The following is a 23754-nucleotide window of genomic DNA, read 5'->3' on the forward strand; positions in this document are numbered from 1 at the left end:
TTTGCAAGCTGGTCTACCTAAATCACAGTAGTTAAGATGCTCTGGATATAATCCTGAATCTTCATGTCACCTTCTGTAACAATTTACAAGGACAGCCCTAAAAATTTTCGTTGGTGCTAGTAGCTTTTTAATGCTACCTTTAGGGATCAAGTACTCTAGATTTTCACTCTAAGGACTGTAATTATGGGTTGCAAGCAAAGGGATTTTAGAGGTATTGGGAGAGCATGAGGGATGATGGTAATAGTGTTATTAAATCAGTCCAGCATCTCTAAAGCACATTGGAAGAAAATGCAGGTCTTGGATCATTTTTAAGACATAACTTTGCCTTGTGAATATTTTTGAGAAGTCATTCTTCAAAAGAATACAGAATAAGAACAATTCAGATGTGACAAAACAAGACAGTGTCCATGCTCTCACAGTCTTTAGGATTTTCAGTACTCTTTCGTTGGTGCTGTGAAGGTGAGCAAGCTTAAGCAGAACATAACCACAGAATGGTCTGGCAGCCCAGTCACCATCCCCTGAGGAAAATGTGGCGAGGCAAAATGATGTCACAGTCTTGGTGTGTTGGCTAAAATGCAGACTAAAGATTTCTTGGTCTTTGTTTAAAATACAGAAATCAAACAAACAGAAAGCAGTAGGTACGCACTGCATATGGTTGCTCCCCAACAGTTGCTGCATTAGCTGCATTTCTGGGACAGTCAATGCAAAATTACTTTTTTTGTCCCTTGGCTTTTACCAATGAAATCAACGGTGATCCAGTGGCAGGTGCCTACACCACGTCCACAGCTAACAAAATCAAGTGGCATCTCTGCAGATGGAGGCTGTTTTCACAGAAGAAAGTCACTAAAGATGGATAACATGAAGAGGAGGAAATGAGTGTTGTGATTCCTTCCAGCTGAGAGTGCCCCAGGTAAGACATACTTCCCAATTTCATTGCCAGCAAGCAGATTGTATTCTGTACCAGATGGAAAAACTCACCCCTCACCACACCTGATTATTTCTAAGTATAGACACTGATGGCTCATCACCCAATAAATGTTAGTTCAACGGGACTTATTAACACGGAGAATTTGAACCCAGGAACATTCCCACAAAGGCTGATTAATAACCATGTGACACACCTGCCCTTTTTTAGAACCCTCAGGATCACATTCCTCTCTTGAAAAGTTATGACACATTGGCACAAACAGTGCTTGACCTTAGTCCAACAGAAACAAATAGTTTGTCTCTCTAGTGTAATCAATCTCTACTTGTTTAAGAGCAAAAGCTGGCTGAAAGTCCTTAAGCATCTAGAAACTCAACCCATCACAGTCTCCTTGAATGTCAAGATAGTAAGAAATACTTTGCACCAATTTTCTGTCCTATTTTTCTGGGCTATTGAGCTCTGATAAAATCCCCAGGAGTTTATACAGTTCATTATTATAAAGGAAAAGAATAGTACAGGTAGATTAAAGTCAGTGGAGCTGCAGAAAAAGTTAAAATTACAAACTGGTGCCCTATTTATATATCTATACAGAAGAACACTTGAGTGTATTTTCACCTTCAGCATGTGACCAATCCCAGGGACTACTGCAGCCTTAATCTATGTATGTGCCTACAAATTTTGGTGACCTCTCACAAGTTACAATCTCAAGTACACATAAGAGTGCTGACTGCTGTGCTGTGCTACAACTGTCTCACTACTGTAAAAGCCGACTCTGAATTAAGCTTCTATAAGACAATAATAATTTCCCATTATAATATGTCACCTTTTCCAACACATAGGAAGCAGAGCATTGCTTCTTTAAATGTAGTGGATACAAATCTACTTGATCCTATCAACAAGACCAGCTGGAGTAGAAGACGAAAGTCTATAAGGAGCAATGTGTTGCTTGGTTTAAGATTCATGCATGAACAAATTCAATCCCATAACTAGTAAATGTTTTGTGATAAATGTTATAAATAAAAACCTATTTATTCATAACCTCACTCCCTTGACTATGAATAATTCATATTGCCAACCATCAAGCATTAAATAAACACAAAGATTCTGTCTTGCAAGTAAAATCTAGTTGTGTTCAAACACAAGAGCTCATTAGGCATATACATATTCAAACACCTGCATTGTAATACTTTGCCAATTCAGTGCCGTGAAACACATCAGATGTCTCTGTGTCTGTGGGATATTACCCTAAAAGCCAGTCTCCCAGTCTGAGACACTGCACTCAGGTATGTCCCATGGCTAAAGAGATTAGTCCCAGCCAAGGGATAATCCAAATCAATTAGGGCTATTAGCACATTACTCACTCTTGCCCATCCTTAATTACAAAAGAAATATCTCCTTTGGACCAAGAGTGCAAGTATAGAACTATTCTGCTTGGCCCAGGAATGACAGCAGTTTCAATGCCAGAAGGCTCTTCCCATTTGAGGAGAGCTGTGCTTCCCCATATTTTGTTTATTGAGCAAAGGATTGAGAGGATCCCTTATTAAAGACATCTCTGTGAAGACAACTGAAAAACATTATAGGGAGTAGGAAAAGTAAAATGGAAATGAGAGGCTAAACAATGACAGTTGTCTCCCTGGAGATCTGCTTGTGGCACCTCTTCAACAGAAAAAATACACTATGAATAAAATGTCACAGGCAGATCCTGGTCCCCAGTCACCAACTTCCTGCCCATCCCAACAGGAGCTCACAGGGGAGCCAAACTGGGCCTGAAAACTTCCTGTGAGGCATGTTTTCAACACCACTGCCTCAAAGACCCCTTCCCAGCATCATGTGGTGATGGACGAGGTGAAAACACTGTTGTCTCGCAACCTTTGCTGATGTTGTGGTCCCTGAGAAGATTATAGTTTACTCTTTCAATTCAGAAAAACCCTGAAGTCTTCTAAAATGTAAAAGGAGCAAAAACTGGTCCAGTCAACTTCATAACTTGGGAATGATGAGGGGGCTTACGGTGCTTACTTTTGAATTTCTTCCCAAGAGCCCTGGGATAGCTGCAGGCTAAGACCCAGGATACACTTTTTTCTTGGGGGAGGGTAAGAGCAGGGTATCATTCTGATTTGTTGTTGGGTTTTGGTTTTTGGTTTGGTTTTGGGGTTTCTTTTGCAATCCTGTGCCTGGTGCTTTTTGAGTGTGCTCTCTATGATCTTGGGAACTAATTGTTGCTGGTGCAGGAATATGCCCAATTTGAGCCACACTACAGATGTACAGAAAAGTCTTTATCCATACTGCCTCATCACCCTGCTCTTGGTGAGGAAGAAAAGAGAAAGCACAGTTTCCTCAACTCTTTCTCAAAACCAGTAGCAGCAAGACATGAGAGATCTGAAGGGCAAAATTACTTTAGAGGCACACACAAATATGGGATCTCCTGACCACAGATATTTTGAAGAGAACAAGCTTTGTCTGAAGTCTGGGCAGCTCAGCCACTGATGCAAACATCAGATTCTATCTGTATGTGAGCACTTGAGCTTCATGGTTCTAAATTGTGACAGTTTGCTCAACTTGGATGAAGCATGAAATGAGTGCCAAATTGTGCACAAATTCAGGTGGTCGGAGGCCCACTGTGCTTGGCACATGACTTCCCATCTCCAGCACTGCCAAGAGAGCTCTCAGCAGAGCATGTGCACATGGCTGGGTGTGTATGCCAGATGGCAGGGCCAGCTCCTTCATCACAATCGTCCTGGCAATATCTGGTACTTTGCCAGAAGACGCCAGGTGACATTCCACAGCACTGGAGCACTTGCAAGATTCTAGTCAACCTTTTGACAAAGGACCAATAAATGACATTAACTTGCTAACTGAATTTTATAGAGGTTTACTTTCCTGACCTCACCAGCTGTATCTCCTAGAAAGTAGGAGCTTTTTGTCTTGTTTTGCTGAAAATGAGAAGAATGTCATACCATAAAGCAAACCATAAATCCATAGTTCTTCCATAGTGATTGTTTTGTGGACAAGTTCCAAGGAATAATTCTGAGAAGTATGCAAGAACTGTTTTCTATTAATCAGGCTTAAAATGGTTGTACAGAATATATAATTCTGCAGAATTTTTCTTCCTCAGCTCAAAACAGTTTAGCTTTTTTTTCCAAAGAGTCATATGAGGGATATGAACAGAAGGGAACCCTTCCTACTGAGGTCATTGGTTTGCAATCCAGTTACCATGATAGCTAATAAGTTAGAATTAGGGAACTCCTATTTTCTTTCTCCCGCAATTGAATCACAATTTTCTTCTATGATATGCAATATCTGGGACAAGGCATAGAACTGTGGAATTACCATAGATGCGCCGAGGTTTATGAAAACTTCAATTTTATCAGTTTGACTTATTGGTTATTCTACTATTGCTATTCCTCTGAGTTATAAGATTTATAATAGGCTTTGTATAAAGTCATAGAAAAAGATCTGTCTGGATGTAAATCTCACAAGTCAATTATTGTATTTCTGTTTTCGTTTTGCTTGCTAGTAGACAGACTACAGAAAATTAAATATATACTATGCTTCTGTACAGAATTTACCCACTGTTGTGAGTAACAGCAAAAAGCAGAATAGACCAGAAGAGAAAATCTCTGGTCACTAATGTACCAATTGTGGTTCATCAAAAAGGACTACTACGGCTTAGGAATTGTCATCAGAAAATGCCTATTTATTCAAACTGAATGTGTTACAAAATAAATGGTGCTGATTAAATTTCCTCTATATTTAAAAAATAAATTTTAAAAGGCTTGAATCAGCACTTTGTCAGTGCAGTTTTTAGTGCCTAATTCAGAAATGACATTTTGATTGGAAATGTGAGTTCATTGAAATTAATAACCCAACATCACTTGAAAATGAACCACTATTTAATTTCAAAATGGCCTGATCTTTCTATCTACCCTTCTTAATACTCTCTGACATTCATTTCAGGATATTTTCCAATATAGACTTTTGAAAGGAAAATGTAGACAACCAGATTTTACTTTAATCAAAGAAGAAGAAAAAAAAAATTTCTTATCAGTTCTGATTATTCAATTGTGTGGCAAATAAAAAGAAAGTTTACTTGATCTTTTTGCTGGCTTTACAAGTTGAGTCACTCATCCAGTCAAAAAACAGTTCAGAAAGCAGATGTTCCCATTTTCTGCTGAAGCCTGGAGACATTCAATTGAAATTTCACAGAACAGCCAAGCTGTTAGTATCACACTTGTTATCACACAGGAAAAATGTGAATTAGAATTACACATATATCAATTCATTAGATGGCTGAAAAGAAAACAAACACACAATAGTTACTCACTGAAATCTAAATGCAATTGTCACTAATCACAGTGAGGAACTTCGCAGCTGCTGAGACAAAAGGAATAATGTACTTCTCAGGTCAAAAGAAAGGTGATCAATATGCCTTTTATCAAAAGTCTTTGTGACAGCTTCATCACTGTACTTGTCTCATTGAGAGAAAATGTAAAAAGATATACCTGGTTTCAGTCTTTGCACAGAAGCTGAGCATTCCTGTATCACATTGATTATTGTAGAGCGGAAGAGGAGACTCAGCCAGTACAAAAAGATGATGTTTTATACTCTATGTCTGGAAAGCATTGTCTATGTATTGTTCACTTTTATTATTCTTAGGCAGATATTACACTTGCTTACTGCTACTCAGAACATGGAACATATTTGCTTGAAAAGTAAAGCAACAATCTTAAATAAAAAAGACGCTGAGCAAAAGTATGATTGAACATATCAGACCTGATTTACAACAATTCAGAGGTCATAAAAGCTTTGCTAAAGATTTGTCTTCTCCGCTTGCTGTAGGAGGTAGATGCCAGCTGGTTTAAAATCTGTTTGCTTGCATTTACTTGATTCTTTTCACTTACTCTGATGTTGCTTTCAAGCAAAAGAGAAAGCTGCTACTGGCATGGAATGATCCTTTATTTTAGATTTCAGGTACTTTTCTTCTTTTTTTTTTTTTTTTTTTTTTAAAGCTTCAAAAGCGTTCATGACCCTCAAGTTTTCTGACCTTCCTAAACACTGCTGAAGTGGTGGCAATCTATATAATTTCAGAGGTATTGAGAAAAGCTCTGGACTAAAAATGATAAGTGCACTAATTGCACAAAAGGAGAAGCACACAGGCACACAGACAGTCTTGCACTGCCCTGTCTGTGGTGTTTGGCAGATGCTCTCCATCATCAGGGAACAGACTCCCTGGGACCTTGCCTGTCAGCTGGCCTCAGGTCACCATCACTGCAGTCAAGCACATCCTATAACGCCTCCCATAAACTGATCAAACTTTAAAGTAATTTCAGCACCCACAGTACTTCCACTGGAGTACTACTCTAGAAACTACACTGCTTTGCAAATGTAGTTTATCACTTCTACAGTCCTCAGGAGAGCCATCTGTGAAACCCCAGAGCTTCATAGATTATTTGACTTAAAGCTAAGTAATTTTGCTTGTAGGGTTAGTGTTCAGCCTCACTAAGGAAGCTGGAGCAGATTAAACCATCCAGCACCCATCTACATGTGCAGCTGTGACACCACAACCTCAGTCCTCCAGCTTCACAGGCAAATCTGGAAATGGCCACTGAACCACGCATCGTACAGGCACAGCAAACATCCCACCACTGTGCAACAATCTCACAGTCATTAGCTACAGAGCATTTTCTATCTCTGCAGGCACACAGGTTCTACAGGATCCTCCAGTTGTCTGGTGTAAATATCTTCTCAAATGAGGTCCCATCTGCTCAGGCCTGCTATGGAGTACAGCCAAAGTCTTAAGTTCCAGAACCAGCTCTGCTTGCATGATCTGGCAGAAACCAGATTTACTGATAGACATTTGCACATTTTATAACTTCTACAACCATAAAGCAGGTGCATGGAATGCCAGAGAATGGTTAGGACAGCATATGAAAAAGGACAAAAAGTGACAAAAAAATAAATGCACTTGGCAGAATTTATCACCTCTCCAGGAAAAAGATTCTGCCCTCTTGATCCAAACTATCTTCTGACATTGCACCTTACCTTCATCTCAAGTTTTATAAAATGTTAGCCAATGGACCACTGATTATTTAAAAGCACTGAATTATATGATACCTGCCTCAAAGTTTTTTTTCTGTTTAACACCATTCCCTATTTTTGGAAGCTTTTCCTGCTCATATACACATCATATCCAATTTATCATGGGGTCCACAGGTGCAAAGTCAGCAATAGATTTCACTTTGTGGATATTTTTATTTTTTTTGAGAATTCACTTTCAATTAATTGAAGAAATAGAAAAGTGTTGAATCATTTGTCATATATCTACAGAGTGCACCAAGTTGTTCTGCTCAGTATACAGATAATGGGGGAAAATATACTGAGCCAATGAATTTAAATCACTTAAAAGAGAGGAAAAATAAAAAGTAAATGTAGAAGCTTGGAGTTCATCTTTTAGAATTCCCTCTTGTTTCTTCACTGACTTTTTCCATAATGGATGAATGGGACAAAATCTGTAAATAGCAAATCCCTAAATAGCAAAGAGTTTTAGGTAATTTAGTGAATTTTAAACTAAGTTTCAAGGGGCTGTCTCTGAGCCTGACACTCCGTTATCTTGCATGTTAGTAATTCAACAGACTGCTTATGAAACTGGCATCTACCAATAAAGCCCTGTACTTTGCAGAGCTACATATTAGTCACAAGTCCTATTTATAATTCTTTATGTATTCACCCATTTATCTGGTTGCCCAAAGACTATGATTGTTCTAAAATGTTCTAAGTCCCATCCCTAGTTACTGACATGCCTTATATAACCTAAATGATGCTCAGGTAACCTGCATCTGCTTGATTCAAGCTGTGTGCTCCCAGGAGCCTTATGCTGGATGGGTCCCGAGCACTTCCAACAAATCCCCAGTCAAATGTCCCATGCTCAGTTTGACTGAGCCTTACAGTGCATCCCTTTGCAATGTGTTCCCATCCAGCTGGTGCCCTTTTCTTGCAGGAGAAAATAATGGTCCTTTGCAACATGAGTAAATTTAGAGTATTCCTTGAGTTCACATGGAACTAGATTTATTGCCTGTTGCTGTAAGCTTTTTGTATTGATGTTTGCTTTCGCAATTGCTGTTCTTCGCTTTATCTTAGTTTAATAGGGAGTTAAAGGGCATGAACTTGAAACTGGTAATAAATGTGCATTTGACATCCTGCTTTTTGCTTTTACTTCTTATTCCTATGTGTAACAGACAAACTGTTTCTTTTTGCAAATTCTTTTGCTCATAATTTTCCATTGCATGTAAATTTGAGTGTCCAAATACTGTTAATTGAGAAGCTGGCTTGGGAAATAACATTTTTAATATTCCCCATTGTATACTTATTGCATCTAATTCATCTTATACTAAGAAACTTTGTTGTTGTTTTTGTGATAAAGATGTAAAATTCTGAAATATATCACAGTCTTCAAGAGTCCTATTTTTTCTTCAGTATGTAGTTCACTGTAAGTAAAGCATTTGTAAATTTGTCTCTGAGCTGTTTCAAAGATCTTGGGGGCATGCAGAGATACTTGATCTATACTTTCAGTCAGTTAGATAGTAGATACATGCTAATGTTCTTATCAAATATCAGTCTTGAATTACATTATACTCACTCTCGTTTATAACTTAATGCCAAAAGGACTGGTTATGGAGATATTAGAGTTTGATATGTTTGTCTGTCTTCCACTGAAAAATTGTTTTGCACAGAAAGTGAAAAGTTCTTAATTTCAAAATGAAGGCAAGAAGTGCTGAACTCACTTCGCACTCTCTTATTTGGCTTATTGCAACTTTGCAACATTTTCATAAAAATTTAGCAACTAAAAATTAAATTAACTCTTCCTTATTAATAGAACAAACATTAAAGGGAAGTAGAATGAAAAGATACATTACTTATTTTGCTCTATTCACTACCTCTTGCTCACTATCTACTGAGAGTTTGCAGGGATGTTTTATCACCTCCATCAAGATACAAAAACTTCTCCCATTTTCCCCCTGAGCTGACTCACTTTTGACATGGTTACCTTCACTTTATTTCCAAAATAGTAGATGCTAATGCATCAAATTTTGTACACTTTCAGACTAAGTGAGTGCGATCCCTTTGAATGAACAGGACTGCATACCCTAGCAATGCTATCACTAATATAGGAATACTTGTTTCCAACTAATCCTAAATAAAAATATCCTGTATTACACTGAAAGCATTTATTTTTTATTTTTAAGCCATCATACTGGTAATTTATACCTTTTAAACGTTATCTTTCAAGCTTTAAATAGGCAAATAATTTTCTACTTTCCGTTTTCCACCAATAGATGGCAGGTCAAGCTCTAGAAAATTATTCACTTGATACAGCATGAGATAGGGTGTAATTTGCAAGTACATAGCCAGCTGTAAATTACTGCTCTCTGATACCTCTTTGGATGTGATTATGACTTAGTCCTAGCCCATCCACCTTGCATTACAAACCTTAGTCTAAGTTTAGGAATAGCTCCATGTTGCATGTAGAACTCTTATTACTTTTGTCCCACTCCATTAGGTGAAACTAAAGTTTGTGCACACTGATTTCTCTCTTGGTCAAGAAGATATTGTCAGTGTGGTGTAGCAGCTGTTATACTCATTCAGTGTCTTAAGACTGAGCTTTCTGTAACTAAACAAGAAAAGCTCTGCATTCATACACACGTCAGAAATCACACCAATCATAAGCCACAACAAAATAGCTTAAAGTTCAGTGATTTCCAGTTCCAGCTAGAAACACAAGGAGCGAGTGCAGGAGGAGAAAGAGACTACTACACTGACAAAACTTATTCTAATATACCTCATTAAGGATGCTCTTAATGTGTTAAAATAATTCTTTGTATATGATGCTGCATTTTTAAAATCCATTTGCTTTTCTGAAACACAAAAGCAGGAGGGACTGAATCTTGTTCAAATACAAGCTAAAAGGATACAGTGCTAAAATTCACAATAGAGTGATAAAAAAAGATGAAGACTCACACTATAATTGTTTTAAGGACAACAAGTAATATGTTGTAGTCAATTAATTGTAGGATCTAATTGAAAAATGAATAGAAGTGTGCATAAACCACAGGGGTTTAGGACTGCAGAGCACAAAAGGATACCTTTCCCTCTAGGCAATCTGCATTAGTAAATGTACATTATTTTTCCCGCAAAATGATTTCCTGAAATCAGTCTGCCTCATAATTGCCCTGCTGTTACTGGCAGTCTAAGTATTGATGACTAAGTGACCATTAGAGCTCAGCTGGTTCTTGTATATATCACAATACCTCCTCCAGGCTGACAGAGTAGACAAATTTGATTGCTCTCATCCCTGCATTGCAGCCTTGATGATTTCTATTAATTCACTCTATTCAGTAATCCTCACATTTTTATAAGTTAATTTCGTTTTCTGAGCTCCACTTCTAAGTGTAATTCTCAGCACATATTCCACTGTATTTGGTAGCTTTCACTGTTTTGCTGGCAACAGCAGCAAAGCATGGATAAAACCCAAGGGCATCAGGAAGCATCAGTGGTTAGACAATGAACAACGAAGATCATGCACTTCACTCAGTGACTATTAATCACCCTCTACCAGTAATGCTACAGAAAAGAAGGGAGGATATCTAAAGCTGCTTCAAATGACCAGCTCTCCAGTGAACTGGGGAAGTTTGGAAGCATACATCATGACCAAAACAAATTACAAAACCTAATTTTGGATGACCAATTTAGGTGTCTTTGTCTTTCTAGTCCAGACAACAAAGACAAGAGAGCTGTTTGACTAACCCTCTGCAGAAAAACCTTGACTACACAGGAATCTGAACTTCTGTCTCTATCACCTCAGGCAAATACCCCAAATAAGACAACATGAACGACCCCTTCAGATACTGTATCTGTCACTGAATGTGAAATAAATGGGTGCAATTAATAACCAATTCCCAAGGGCCAGGTCACAGCATACAAAACCAGCACATGACCACAGACTCTAGAGTAACACGATGCTAAGCTGTACATTACCTTGACCCTCAAATAACAGACAGCACATTCTATCACAACAGAACTATTAAATAATCAGACTGTCTCAAAGCTACACATTTGCCCTTAGCTTGTCTTTGCTTGGAGCCTCTCTCCCTGAAGAGTAAACTTTTCATTCAAACCTCAACTGAGAGCAGCCTGTAGTCAGTGAAACTGCAGAGAAAGGTCTGTAAACAATACCTGCTCTGTAGAGAACAAGCTGACCTTTATAGATGTTAAACAAAACAAAAAGGGTTGATTGATGCTGGGCAGTACCTGCTCTCCAAAATATTAAACCCAAGAAAGTCAATGGAAGGTTAGTTCATGAACATACAGTGTGATAAATTATGTCAGTGGGTGGTGGGGTAGGGAAGGGGAAAGCATAATTTGGTAAAATATTTAGGGCAAAAAGCCTGTATATTAATCTGGAAAAGGAAAAAGTGTGCATTGCTGATTTCTGTTAAATGGAAAAAAAAACAACCACCAAAACCAACCAAACTTATGTTATATAGAGCAGGTCAGTTGCTGAAGTCTTCATGACTCATTTATTAAATTCTGATTAACACAGTAAGACATCGTATGTTTTTTAGAATAAGAAATTGATTTGTAAATTCCAACAGATAATTACAATTTAGCCACAAATGTGCTACTAATATAGAAAGGGACAATCTAACCTAGATAGAATCATGAAATCACTTATGCTGGAAAAGGCCCTCCAGATCAAGTCCAACCACAACCAGCACTGCCAAGTTCCCTCCTTAAACCATGTCTCTCAGAGCAACATCTACAAGTCTTTTAAATACCTCCAGTGCTGTCAACTCAACCACTTCCCTGGGCAGCCCGTGCCAATGCTTTATAAACCTTTCAGTGAACAAAATGTTACTAATATGCAATTTAAGGCCGTTTCTTCTTTTCCTATCACTTCTGATCTGGGAAGAGACTGATACCTATCTTGTGCAACCTCCTTCCTGCTAGTTTCAGTTTCAGTCTGCCTGTGTCTTGTGGATCCCCACAGCTCTCATCCAGGGTAACAGGACACAAGCAGTTATTTACAGACAATGACAATACTGTCTCGGAAGCAAAAGACACAACCCCACAGCACCTTTCCAATACTGTAAACTAGGACCTAACCATGTACTGAAAGCAATGCTCAGGACAGAATTACCTTAATACAAAAATATTTATGCCCAAAATGTAATGCTGTCCTTGTCATGCTTTTTATATGCTTTAAACGTGGTTTCTAGAAGACAGCAAAAATGCCTTTGGGCAGCAGAGGAGCTATCTGGCATTAGAATTTTTTGCAATGCAGGATGACTTGGAGGAAGTTAAGGATCATATTATGATTATGCAGGAAATCTGCTGAGAATCTGAGATGAAAGAGTTGAGATCATTGAAGTCAAGAGGTATTTAAATTTCAGACCGGCATCTCTCTCTGGCTTTTAATCAAAAATATAAATCACATAGCTCCAAAAAAATAAGTTCATTTTCAACACATTTTAGGCAATTTTGCCTAAAGTGAGAAAGAGAACTCTGCCGATGAAACATGAAAGTGCAGGTACATGTCTTGGGATTGGTTATTAGGTAAGCTCTGAACAAAACTGTGGCAAAAAGAAGTGACTTTTCAGACAAGTCCCAAAAGCAAAGTTATGATTACATTAGGAATCTGTGTGAAAGGGACAAAGAAGCTTGTGAAACCAGTGCAGCAATGTCTAAAGATAGGAGAGAGAAACAAGTAGTTATCCAACAATAAATGCATTCAGAAGATCAGCCATAACACTTGTTGATGTGGACTGATTTTCAGAAATTCTGAGCTGAGTTTGACAGAGGCTCAGGATCACTGAATATCAAGAAAACTTACTTTATTCCTGTGCGCTCTGTAACACACTGCATAGTATCCCATTCATTTTAGCTGCAGACAAATAATTGAAAAGTTCTACATTTTCCTGGTTACAAACTAAAACTATTTACCATTGGTGTGGCCTCTGTGAAATCCATCAGGAGGTCACCTGGCTCCAAAGCAAATGTACTCCCAGCATCTGTAGAACTCTAAAGACAAAAAAGAAACCCAGCATTGGAATAAAGAGCCATTTAATTTCTGTAATTTTGTAGGTTATTTTTGTTAGGTTTTAAAAATTCCTTAAATCACAGATTGCCAAATGGATTTTAAATTTCACACCATGTTTTTCAGGTATGGCTACTCAGGAAAGAGAAAAAAACATAATTAAGCACCTTTAAAATCCACGTGAGTAATGCTGATCCACTGCCCACTAATGCTGAGGAAAAACTGTTATGGATTCTATCTGGGTCTTGGAGCAGGCTCTAAATACTTCCTTACACAACAAGTTAAACATATCACTACAACTCTGCAATAAAAACTGCTTTTAAATGTAGAATTTTTCCATCTAGGGAAAACCTTTTACTCACAGCTCCCTCCTATCCTTCCTGAACCCTCTCCCAAGTGACATGAGCTCATCTCTTCATGTGTTACCTTGCCATCGGGCGAAACCTGTGCTTGGCCTTCTGATGTTTGTGGCGTACATGTTTTCTGTGACCCTGGAGATGTTGAAGACACAGGTGTTGATGCTGCTGCTGCTGCTGCCAGTGCTGGAGGAAGGTCATCTTCATCACTGCCATTGATAAAAACAGACAGATTTTCTCATTAGAAAATGCCATCGGACTTTTGACTGCACTTGTGTCAGAGGAGGCACTGGTAACATGTATGTCTGCTGTAGTGCTTTGAAATGAAGCTCCATTTACTCTTCCCTCTGAAAAGCAGCTACCTTTTCAAGTAAATTAGATTTTTTTTTTTTTTAAGCTTTAAAGATTCCTTAAAAATGGGTTGGCTAGGTACTTCTCATCTGCAAATGGAAATCTTATGGTTATTAGGTACGAGTAGCATTTCTATGGATTATGTATATATGTATGAATGAACAGGCTAGATATTACTCCACTTTAATGTTTATTCTTTTCTATGAAGGCTGGCAGCATTGATAAGAACAGATATGGTGACATCCATCCATGGATCTGACTGCTTCACTGGCATCAGACAATGGTAGATTTGACACTCATTATGGAGCTAGTCTATGCTGCTATTTTCAAACTGTATTTAAAGGAATTTGACTGACTCCAAAAAGGATCGCTTTAAAAATATTCTTGTGAGGGTATCTTTTTCCTGTCCCATTTATTCCATTTACGGAGAAAACATTTTATTTAAGATGAGGTTGCACGCTTTCTCTGGGCTTTAGGCCGTGAAGCTGAACTCTTTCCATCTCACATACTCTCACTACTAAATTAAAGCCAGTAAAGAATGTTATACCTTCATTTACTTTTGCAGAACCCCATTGACTACAGATCACTAGGATCAGTCAGTCCTGAGTCAGGATGTTTCCAGTTGATAATTACAACTGGATGGAGGTAAACAGAGGCATAATTTGGCCTACGGAAGCCTTATTACTGGGAATGATGTGTGAAAAGGAAAGACTACAGATTGACAGCTTAATGCACAGTGAAAAATAATGAGAAAAATTACTTCTGCTCATAAAACAGCACTAATTTTAACTACCAATTAGGTACTCACAGTGCACAGAAGCCTGCCATGCCAGCTTGACTGCATGTATCTGCCTTGCCAGATACTTCCAGAACAGAACTACACTTGATTTAGTGCCACTTGAAGGCAGCATGCCTGAACGACACAAAAAACTTCAAAACTACATGACATACAGGTTACACAACCTTATACTGGGTTGCCTTGCAATGTTTTTTAATTATGATGTAAAATGCTGGTGATTAATATTATCTTTTTCAAACTTCATTTTTTATTCCTTCTGGTTAAGGACAGAATTCAGCACCATAGCATGTACAGTACACAGGTTTTATGCTGGAAAGGAATTGTGAAATCTTTTGGACCTGTTGAATGAATTTTATTAATGTAACAAGCCCAGAGCTGAGATGTTGACCTAGTTAATCTCTCTTTCAGAAACGTGTAGATGACATTTTCCCAGTTCTTGTTCTCCACTCTCAGCAGGAATTCACTGGCACCCTCCCCATCCTTTCTGAGTAAAGCTCCTCTGGTGTATACAAGGAAGTGGAAAAATAAGAGTTAGGGTTGATTTATCAGCCATGAAGCTATCAGCACGCTAGCTGTAAGACTGAGAAATGGCCTTCACTGTATTACTTTCACAATAATCCTTCGCTGTTTCTTCACATTTCCAATATTTGCATTCCAGATACAAGATAATTTAAATTGAACAGAATTGGAGTTTACAAAAATTAAAAAAAAAAAAAATTAATTGTGGCCCATATTTTTCTCTAGGGAGTCTTTAGCCCAGCATAGGTGACACCTGTGGTTAGATGTGTATATTAGCTGTTCCTCACACCTTATAATGGACAACTGAAAATCCACATGGGAGCAAGACATGTTCAAAACTGTTCATCAGACTGTCATCAATCAAAAAGTGATGGTATGTTTCCACATGCCAGTCTTGGCCTCTTGGACAAATACCAATTTGGTTAATAGCTCATTTTCCTCCTAGCTTCAATTTGACTAGTTCTTCTGTTTCTTGTCCTAAATAACTTCTCAGTTTTGGTAATGCAGATTGTTACAAAGACAATGTTCTTAACAGTGAAACAAAAAATAACAACGTATTGATATTTATTAGAATCCTTCTGAAGAGACAAAAAGTTTTCCTAATGTTGATATATATTCACTGACATTAGAATGTTGAAATCCTGGATGGACCAACAGTTGCCATTCCACACAGAAAGCATACATATTTTTTTTCTTTATTATGACATTGGTATTCTTGTACTAATAAGTTTATGCTGACATTATCCCTTTTTCCCCTTAATTTCTGGTGGCCTTGTCTGTCTTTTCATGGGAGGACAAATCAACAGCGACTTTCACTTCTGCTCAGTACCTCACATCTCTAGAGACTTTCAAGTGGAATGAATTATATGTAAATGGGATGCCAAAGCCCTGTAGGCACAGATCCCTCTTTCCAGGACTAAGAGAATTCGTTTTGCTGGCTGTAGCTGTAGCAGGCTCAGCAATTTCTTCATGTGACAAATCACAGAGAGGGAGGGTGTGCTCTCTGAGAGGGAATGGCTCACAGCACAGCTTGATGCCCCAACAACTAAAGAATGTTTTCCTCATTTTGCAAATGGGGTTGTAATGAAGCCAACAGAGCAGCTCGTTCCAGCTCACACCAGGTCTTTGACATCTCATGTGGTAAAGAGGTTTTTAATTCCTAACCCATAAGCTTGGGAAAAGGTGGATGGCCTGCAATTCAAAGGGCTAGCCACTGCATAGGAAAGGAAAATTCACTTTGCATTAAGATTCTTAGTGATGAAAGAAATGGTATCGGTATAAGATCATTATCATGTAATTGCACTCATGCCTTTCAGAAGGCACAGCTAGAACAATAATTAGCATCCCCTTTCATTTTCAGTTGTAGTAGGCAAAACCACAAAGATAATGCTGTGTGTTACTCACAAACTGTACTGTCTTGTTAACTTCCTCACGCGGGGAGCTTTAACCTCCTGCTTTTCTGTAGGAACAGTTGTTGGTGTAGTTTCAGGCCTCACTGGAGCTGGACTTCTAAAAATAGCAAGAAAAACATATGTCATACAGGTTCTATTTAAACTACTTCAGGCATATCACCAAAGTTCTAACTCATCAACACTTATCTTGCAAAGTGGCAAGTGCCCATTGAAGTTCATCCTTTTGTTCCATTTATAGTTCACTGGCCAGTGTGTGTGTGTACAGAAAAGGATGTGTGAACTCACCCTCCTGTGCTGGGCATACCATTTATAGAAGCAGCCACTGGTTACAAACACAGAGCCTATGTGAAAGACCATGTGAAAATGTCACTGTTTCCAAAATACCACATTTTAATAACAGACTAGCAGTTCAGTCACATCAGAAACATTTTTACAAAATATATGTTTAACAAAAACTATTTTATGAATTGTGAAACCTGTTCTGATTAAAATATTTTTATTTGAAATTAAACATTATCCTTCCACAGCTGAAAGAGCACCTCAAGGGAAATGAACTAATGGATATGATCCGAGAAAAATGATCAAATTTTTTCCAACTTGCTAGAAAAAAACAAAACTCAGACGTGTTTCAGATGCTTATTAATGTGAAATACATCTGCAGAGCTCCAGCAAAGGAAAGATACGGCAATGAAGAGGTCCACATGAAAAATCTTCTCCTTAACCATTTATCAGTAGAATTGACTCAGGCTTCAATAAAAAAAAATCATAAATACGAAATAAAAGATCCTCATGACCTTGGGAGGAAAGCAATTCAACCATGAGCTTGAGGAGCATGAAGACACATGAAACATCTTAAATACTGCTTTTATTTGAAACAACAGGTTATGATTAAATACACTATATGTGTACTATAAACATAATAAATATGCCAAACATTAAAAAAATCATTTGAAAGTCCTGATTAAAAATGTGTGAAATTGTATTCTGCCATCTAATCTGAAGTCAGATTCTAAATTAGTAACTTGAGCAGCCCTACTGATTGCTGATGGGACTGCACATGCACTGAGGTACATTTCACAAATAGCAAAAGTTTTCTAGTCTAGTTACATTGTGTTAGCCTTCTAAAGCCTTAATAAGATAAGCATGTTTAATTTTCATCATTGCAGATCCCTCTGATGCCCCTGTGTTTTAAGCTTTGTTAACTCTCTTTGATAACTTCTGAACCTGTTGTCGAGCTACAACAGAACCTACTGAGATGGCACAGCTTTCAGTTTTCCTAAATGTTTCTTAGTCTTTGGAGAGTTCACAGAGCATGAGATGGAACAGTGGAGACTATTGAAGTACAAAGGGCATAAATACATAATAAACCTGATTACTAGTTCCACTTCTTATAAAACAACTTTTGTCAATTATTTACCTGCTATTTGTTCCCATTGATTTCAAGAAGTTAGTATAGATAGCAGCAAGATATCTATATCAGATATATTTCATTTCCCCAGTTCAAATTTCAGTATCACTCATTTATATCACAGATTTCTCAATGACATTAATGCAGAACAAGCCAGCCAGATCTGAAGTCCTTTTGCTGAGTTTGTTAGGCTATTAGGCTGGCAAATAAGGGGAAGATAAGCAAAGGGGGGCAAAAAAGCCCAAATCATCTATTTTAGTCTTGAATTCAATATATCTGATGTGAAAATCTGTGAATCAACCTCATTATGGAAGCTCCCAAGATCGTTTTGATCAAGTCAGACTTCAGATTGGAAGACAACACTAGCTCTTCTTTTGCTGAAGCAAAGGTACTGTTGGTTACTGAAAAAAATTACATTTTCCATTTACCCAAAGTGATTTCCAATTGAAGACTGACATAAGCAGGATAAATATGTTAAGACACATTAAACAACAGAAAATCAAATTCTGAAGGGGTGTAAATGACTGTAATTATTTTCAGCTCAAATATATTAGCTGACATTCTTGCTCTGTATGAGTGGTCCTCACACCTTTCCAATAATTTTGTAAGAGGGTACCTTGCAATTTTTAAACCTTTTCACCAACTCAATGAGAATGGAAACAAACAGAGTGGTATAAACTACATGAGTTGAATAACATTTCCTCAAAATGATAGAAGTGATGAACTAATGCTATGAAGGGGTTCAAGAAACAGCAAAGTGTAGAACAGGAAAGGAAATACAAATCTATTTCCCGTTCATGGGTGCTTCAAATTTCTCAGGACAACATTATAACCTGTGATGTAAGTCAATCAGATACTTTCTAACAAAGGAAGATTTGAAGTGATAATTTCAGCTCTTTTATTGTGCTTCATTTTACAAAGCCTGTGTATCTCCTTTCGAATACTATGGTTTGTAATTTAAGAAAAAAAAGAGGAAGAGGTGGCACTTTTGAAGCAGTTATTTCAATTGTCACAATCAAATTTTTGTTTGAAAAGATGTCGTGCAATTTTGTAACTAAAGCAGTTTACAATGATTTCAAAGCAAGTTATAAATCTAACTTTTACATAGGAAAAATTTTAAAATTCTAAGTCTGAATTAATGCTGAAAAAAATGTTTAATATTAAAAATTTCACTCAACTGTAAATAAAGTTTTTGAGATACAAACAGCACCTACTCTAAACCAATATAAAGATGAAAAACTTCTTATTTTCCTTTGAATGCTGCAGATTTTCAAATAGGGAAAAAAGTCAAGTAAACATTAGACATACCTACTCCTTTTTCAGCCATTATAATTGCTCAGATAAACTTCACTTATGTTTTGTACCACACCAATAAAGTATTCCCCTCACTTATGTTGAAAATACTATTTTAAAATACTATTTTAAAAACAAATTTTTCTTTCCCATTACAACAAAATTTTGACGTAAGTTTTGTTAGACGCTGGCGGCAGCAACTACCTTTCCCCTGATATTTATCAGGCCTCTGGGGAAGAGACAAGCACCATTTAGTGCACATTTTGAGACGCTGCAGGTTAGTTAGGATTTAAATTGAAGTTACCCCCGAATGAAAAGGAGCTCTGGCAATGCCTCAACCCAAAGAGGCCATTAGCACAAGATGAAACATTAGACTAGTCCTACAAACTGCAGAGCTGGAATTTTGCCCTCATTAAAAGCTTGCTAGGTTACCTCTTTCCACACCAGACTAAAAATTCCACTACAGCTCTTGTTTCATCTCCAAACATTCTTCCTCAGTCTGAACCTGCTCAAAACTGTCACTACTCTCTCAATAGCAACTAGATGCAAGAAGTGCTCAGCTTGATCAACCCATCACCCAATCTGTGTTTTAAAAATGGCAGGCTTTTAATATCATAGAAACTCTTTTAAAAATCTCATTGATATTCCAGAAAAAGTAATAGAATAACTTCTGTTACTGTCCTTTGATTTCTGCAGTCAGAATGCTTATATGGAAAGATATGATTTTTGAAGAGAAGCCCTGTAATTATTTCAATTATTTAAATAGAGTGATTATGTGGAGATATCACCATTTCAAGTTTGTAGTTCTATATAAATTACACAGCTTTATAAACTACTGCAGTCCTGTACAAATTATGCAGCTTGAGGAAAACCAAAAGTGTTAAAGGATCAGTGGGACTAGGAATTAAAATGAAAAAGAAAATGTACAGTGCATTACAGTTCCTTTAGAAGGCTCTTTTTCAATGTCATTAATTCATAAACTTTTCTCCTGTAACAGTACCCAACCACTACTGCATACAAATGAAGGTACTGAACCAAGACAGACTTACTTAATGACCTGGCACCTTACATAAAAATCTGTCGCTTCCTGGTGAGAATGACAATAACAACCACGAATGTCAGCATGCTGTGGCAGGTCATCAGAAACTGCCTGTGCAGTGAGAGCCCCAGCACCCTCCTGAGCCACAGCCAGCATACTCTCCAGAACTAGCTTCAGCCTGTTCCACAAGCCTGCACAGCAACACAAACACGACCCAGCGAGAGATCCCCCCCCAAACCCAAGGAATCTGTTTTGTTCTCAGACTAGCAGCCAAGAAGGTGACTGAAACCAAAGCTACTCACAAAAAAAAAAAAAAAAAAATTACCCTGTGGAACATTTCAAGTGACCACAGATGTACACTGGTTTACCTTGAACCTTCCTTGGGAGCGGAATGCATGTGCTCATGTTGAGGGACTCAGAGTGCCCCGCCTCACCTTGGCTCTGATTGCAGGGCTGAGGCCACTCCTGCACCACCCATTTGTGTGCTGTGGCCTTCTTGTGCCCTGCTTGGGTGGCTCTGGGGAGACCTCCATGCTTCTTTGAAATGTGGCAATTGGACTAAGTAGGATAAAATGATAGTCCACATCATAAATTGAATGGCATTAATTAACTTATCTTACCTTGGAGGATCCAGTTCAGGATTTTAAAACTATCAAAGTCTGCTGGGGGAACACACTTCCTGCACTTGTCTTTAACAGGCTTTATCCTCTTGGCTTCTCTTTCTCTTTGTGCTTATTTTGTCATCTGGAACAATCCCTCTCCCTGTGTCTTCCCAAACTGATGCCAACAGATAGAAGATAAAACCCCCATGATTACAAGGATACAGCCAGCTGCATGAAAGTTATCCTGCTTTCAGATGCTGACTCATGGAAAAGGAAAAAAAAAAAAAGCCCCATAAGGTTGATTTTGGCTGCAGAATTCTGTTTGAGTGGGAACATGATAGTGAAAACTTGGGAAGGATAAGCAAGAAAGAAAGGAAGGAAAAGGAAAAATATCTGATAGATGCATTCTCTTGTATATCAAAGACATAGCCTAACAAATTAAGCAAACACAGACAAACACTCAAATCTTCCCTAAGCCTGTGCTCTTAGGATTTCGCACATTTCTTTTCCAAAGGTCATCTGAAGTTAAGAAGCAATATGTTCTTTTTCACTTTGATAAGCTACCTTTTCTCAGAAGACAGGTTAGCTTTTCAAAACATTGCTTGGACATTTTAAAGCTACTGCCCACATCAAATTTTCTAAATAAAGTTTTTTTCTTCTTTTTACCTCCCATACCCTCTTGTGATAGATTGCAGATGTATAACAAAGATCCTTGCTTCAGATTATGTGCTTTTCTTACTACCAAATTGAGTTCTGCTTCTTGTAAAGGAAAAAATTCTGCATCCTCCATTGCCCTTGCAATGAAAATTACGTGCAGTCTAGACAAAAGCACGGTGCCCCTGTGATCCAACAGATAGATAATGATGATACAGGAACTGACTTTTCTTTCACAGCTCAGGGTAATGTAGGAGGTCAACACCTGGTATCTAAGGTCAAGCTGAGCTACAAATCCTACCTTTCCTCACAGCAACCAGGACAGCCATAATGAATCCTGTGCTTTCCAAGAAGCCTAGGCACAGTTTAGGGGACACAGGACAGAGCCAAAAAAATGCACTTGGAGTGGGGTATTTACTTAGCTTAACCTCATCTGAAAGGTCTGAGTGCTGCTCCTTTCTCTGTAGTTTGGAGGTTAAGAATACAATTACAAGCAATTCATCAGCATTTGGCTTTAGGCAGCAGGTCAAAGAGGTCTTTAAGATGCAGAATAAAGTCAAAGAACATACCTAGGTGTGCTTTCTGCAATGTTTAATGCAGAATGGCATGCAAAGGCTATTCAAGAGTTCAGCTTGAAGTTATGACTTTGATGCAGAAATTACTGTGTGAGGTTCCTGCAAAAAGCTAGAGCAGTAGATCCATTAACTTGTCCTTGGACTAAGGCCAGGGTGATGTGTATTTAGATATTTGCTTTATTTTTGGAAATGTTGGTTGAAATTTTTCAGCTGGAGAATGATTCTTTATAATAATTTTTTAAGGTAAAGACTGAATGAGAAAAGGAGATTTTTAAAAGCAATTCAAATTTCTTAGGAAGAAGCCAGCAGAGTTAATTATTTTAGTTTACCTAGAATATTTCACAATATATTTATAAGTAGATATTTAAATGTTATATTTCAGACTTTGCCTCACAGGGTTAACTCCATTCTCAATTTAAGAAAAAGCAGCCTGCTTGAATTCACTGAAGTTCATGCCAGGTAAGAACAAGCACATAATTCTTGATCAGCTTCAGTTCTGAACTTCCTGAAAGTTCTTTTGGACATACATATTTTTCCAGGGAACTGAAGCCTTCATCTTGGGGAAACTAGCTGCCCATAATCATGCAACTGAAATATCAGGTAGCACGAAAGTTACCCTGACTAGTTTCACATTGAATTGTGTACAGATTAGGCAAACATCACTACACTTTGCACCTTGCTTATACAGTCATATTTTGAGAACACCTGCAGAGAGCAAGAGTTCTCTACAAAACATGGTTCAGGTTCAGACTAAGGTATGTCAGCAGGATGTTAGCTCAGAGAGCAAAAGATTACAATTTTAATGTTAATATAGTTTGTGCAGATGAGAATGGAGAGGCAAAAGCACAAGAGTGCAGACATTACTTTGAGAGACACTCCTTCCTTGATGATGCATAGAAGTTGTATTTTAGAAGTATCACTTCAGTCACAAAAAGTGTTGGACATTTTCCCATAAATCATAAGGCATCCAGACTCAAAGCCCAGTGCACCCCAGAGGCACAAGCCATAGCAGCTTAATCACATTCTGACAATCTGTATGAGCAAAGCTTGCTCTGTAGTAGGCATTCAGAAGAGTGCCTGAGATTACTTCTCCTGATTCATCTGCACCCCGTAAAACTAGATATTATTTAATGTTTTCCACCCCTCTTTTCTGGTGTGCAGCATCATCAAGCTCTACGAGATAACATTTAATTTTACGTTACGTGTTGAGCAGCTCCTAATGTAATTAGTCTCAATGTAATGGCGTAATTTGGTTTTGGATGGGAAGATTTACAAAGAAAATTAGAATAAATGAATGCACAAAGCACCAGCTGGTGCTTATACCTACTCCCACATAAGAAGAATATTGCTATTTGCAATCCTGTGAAAGATGAGATAATTTGGATAACAAGGATCAACAAAGGGTGATGCAGCAGTTGGTCTAAACAGAAAGAAATCCACAGACAAATCCTGAACCATGTGGGATATAAAGCCTGCCAAAGCTGGCAGTAACCCAAAAGCATATTTTAAGGGAAATAAACATTGCAGTGCATAAATGTACCACATGGTGCATGACAGCAAATGGCAACAGCAACAAGAACAGTAACAACTGACCAGCCAACTTGAGGTCTTCAGCTGAAGAGGGCCCCTGCCTGACAACTGAACTTATATTTACACTTTTGATCACTATTTTGAGTAAGAGGTTATCTAATCTCCATCCTGTGTTTGGAGGTTTTCAAAATTCAGATAGACAA

General features: G+C 37.9%; 1 protein-coding gene across 1 annotated transcript in view; it reads right to left on the reverse strand.

The window, feature by feature from the left end:
* Nucleotides 1-23754, reverse strand: part of EPB41L4B (erythrocyte membrane protein band 4.1 like 4B) — a 169248-nt gene that overhangs the window by 16856 nt on the left and 128638 nt on the right. The window contains exons 20-22 of the mRNA XM_041408113.1: nucleotides 16443-16547; nucleotides 13440-13578; nucleotides 12920-12997 (exon numbers count right to left, since the gene is read on the reverse strand). Of these exons, the coding sequence (XP_041264047.1) occupies nucleotides 12920-12997; nucleotides 13440-13578; nucleotides 16443-16547 (322 nt within the window). The remainder of the gene's footprint in view (nucleotides 1-12919; nucleotides 12998-13439; nucleotides 13579-16442; nucleotides 16548-23754) is intronic.

This window comes from Onychostruthus taczanowskii, unplaced genomic scaffold, assembly GCF_017590055.1.
Source record: "Onychostruthus taczanowskii isolate IOZ18803 unplaced genomic scaffold, ASM1759005v1 scaffold29, whole genome shotgun sequence".
In the NCBI taxonomy this organism is placed as follows: domain Eukaryota; kingdom Metazoa; phylum Chordata; class Aves; order Passeriformes; family Passeridae; genus Onychostruthus; species Onychostruthus taczanowskii.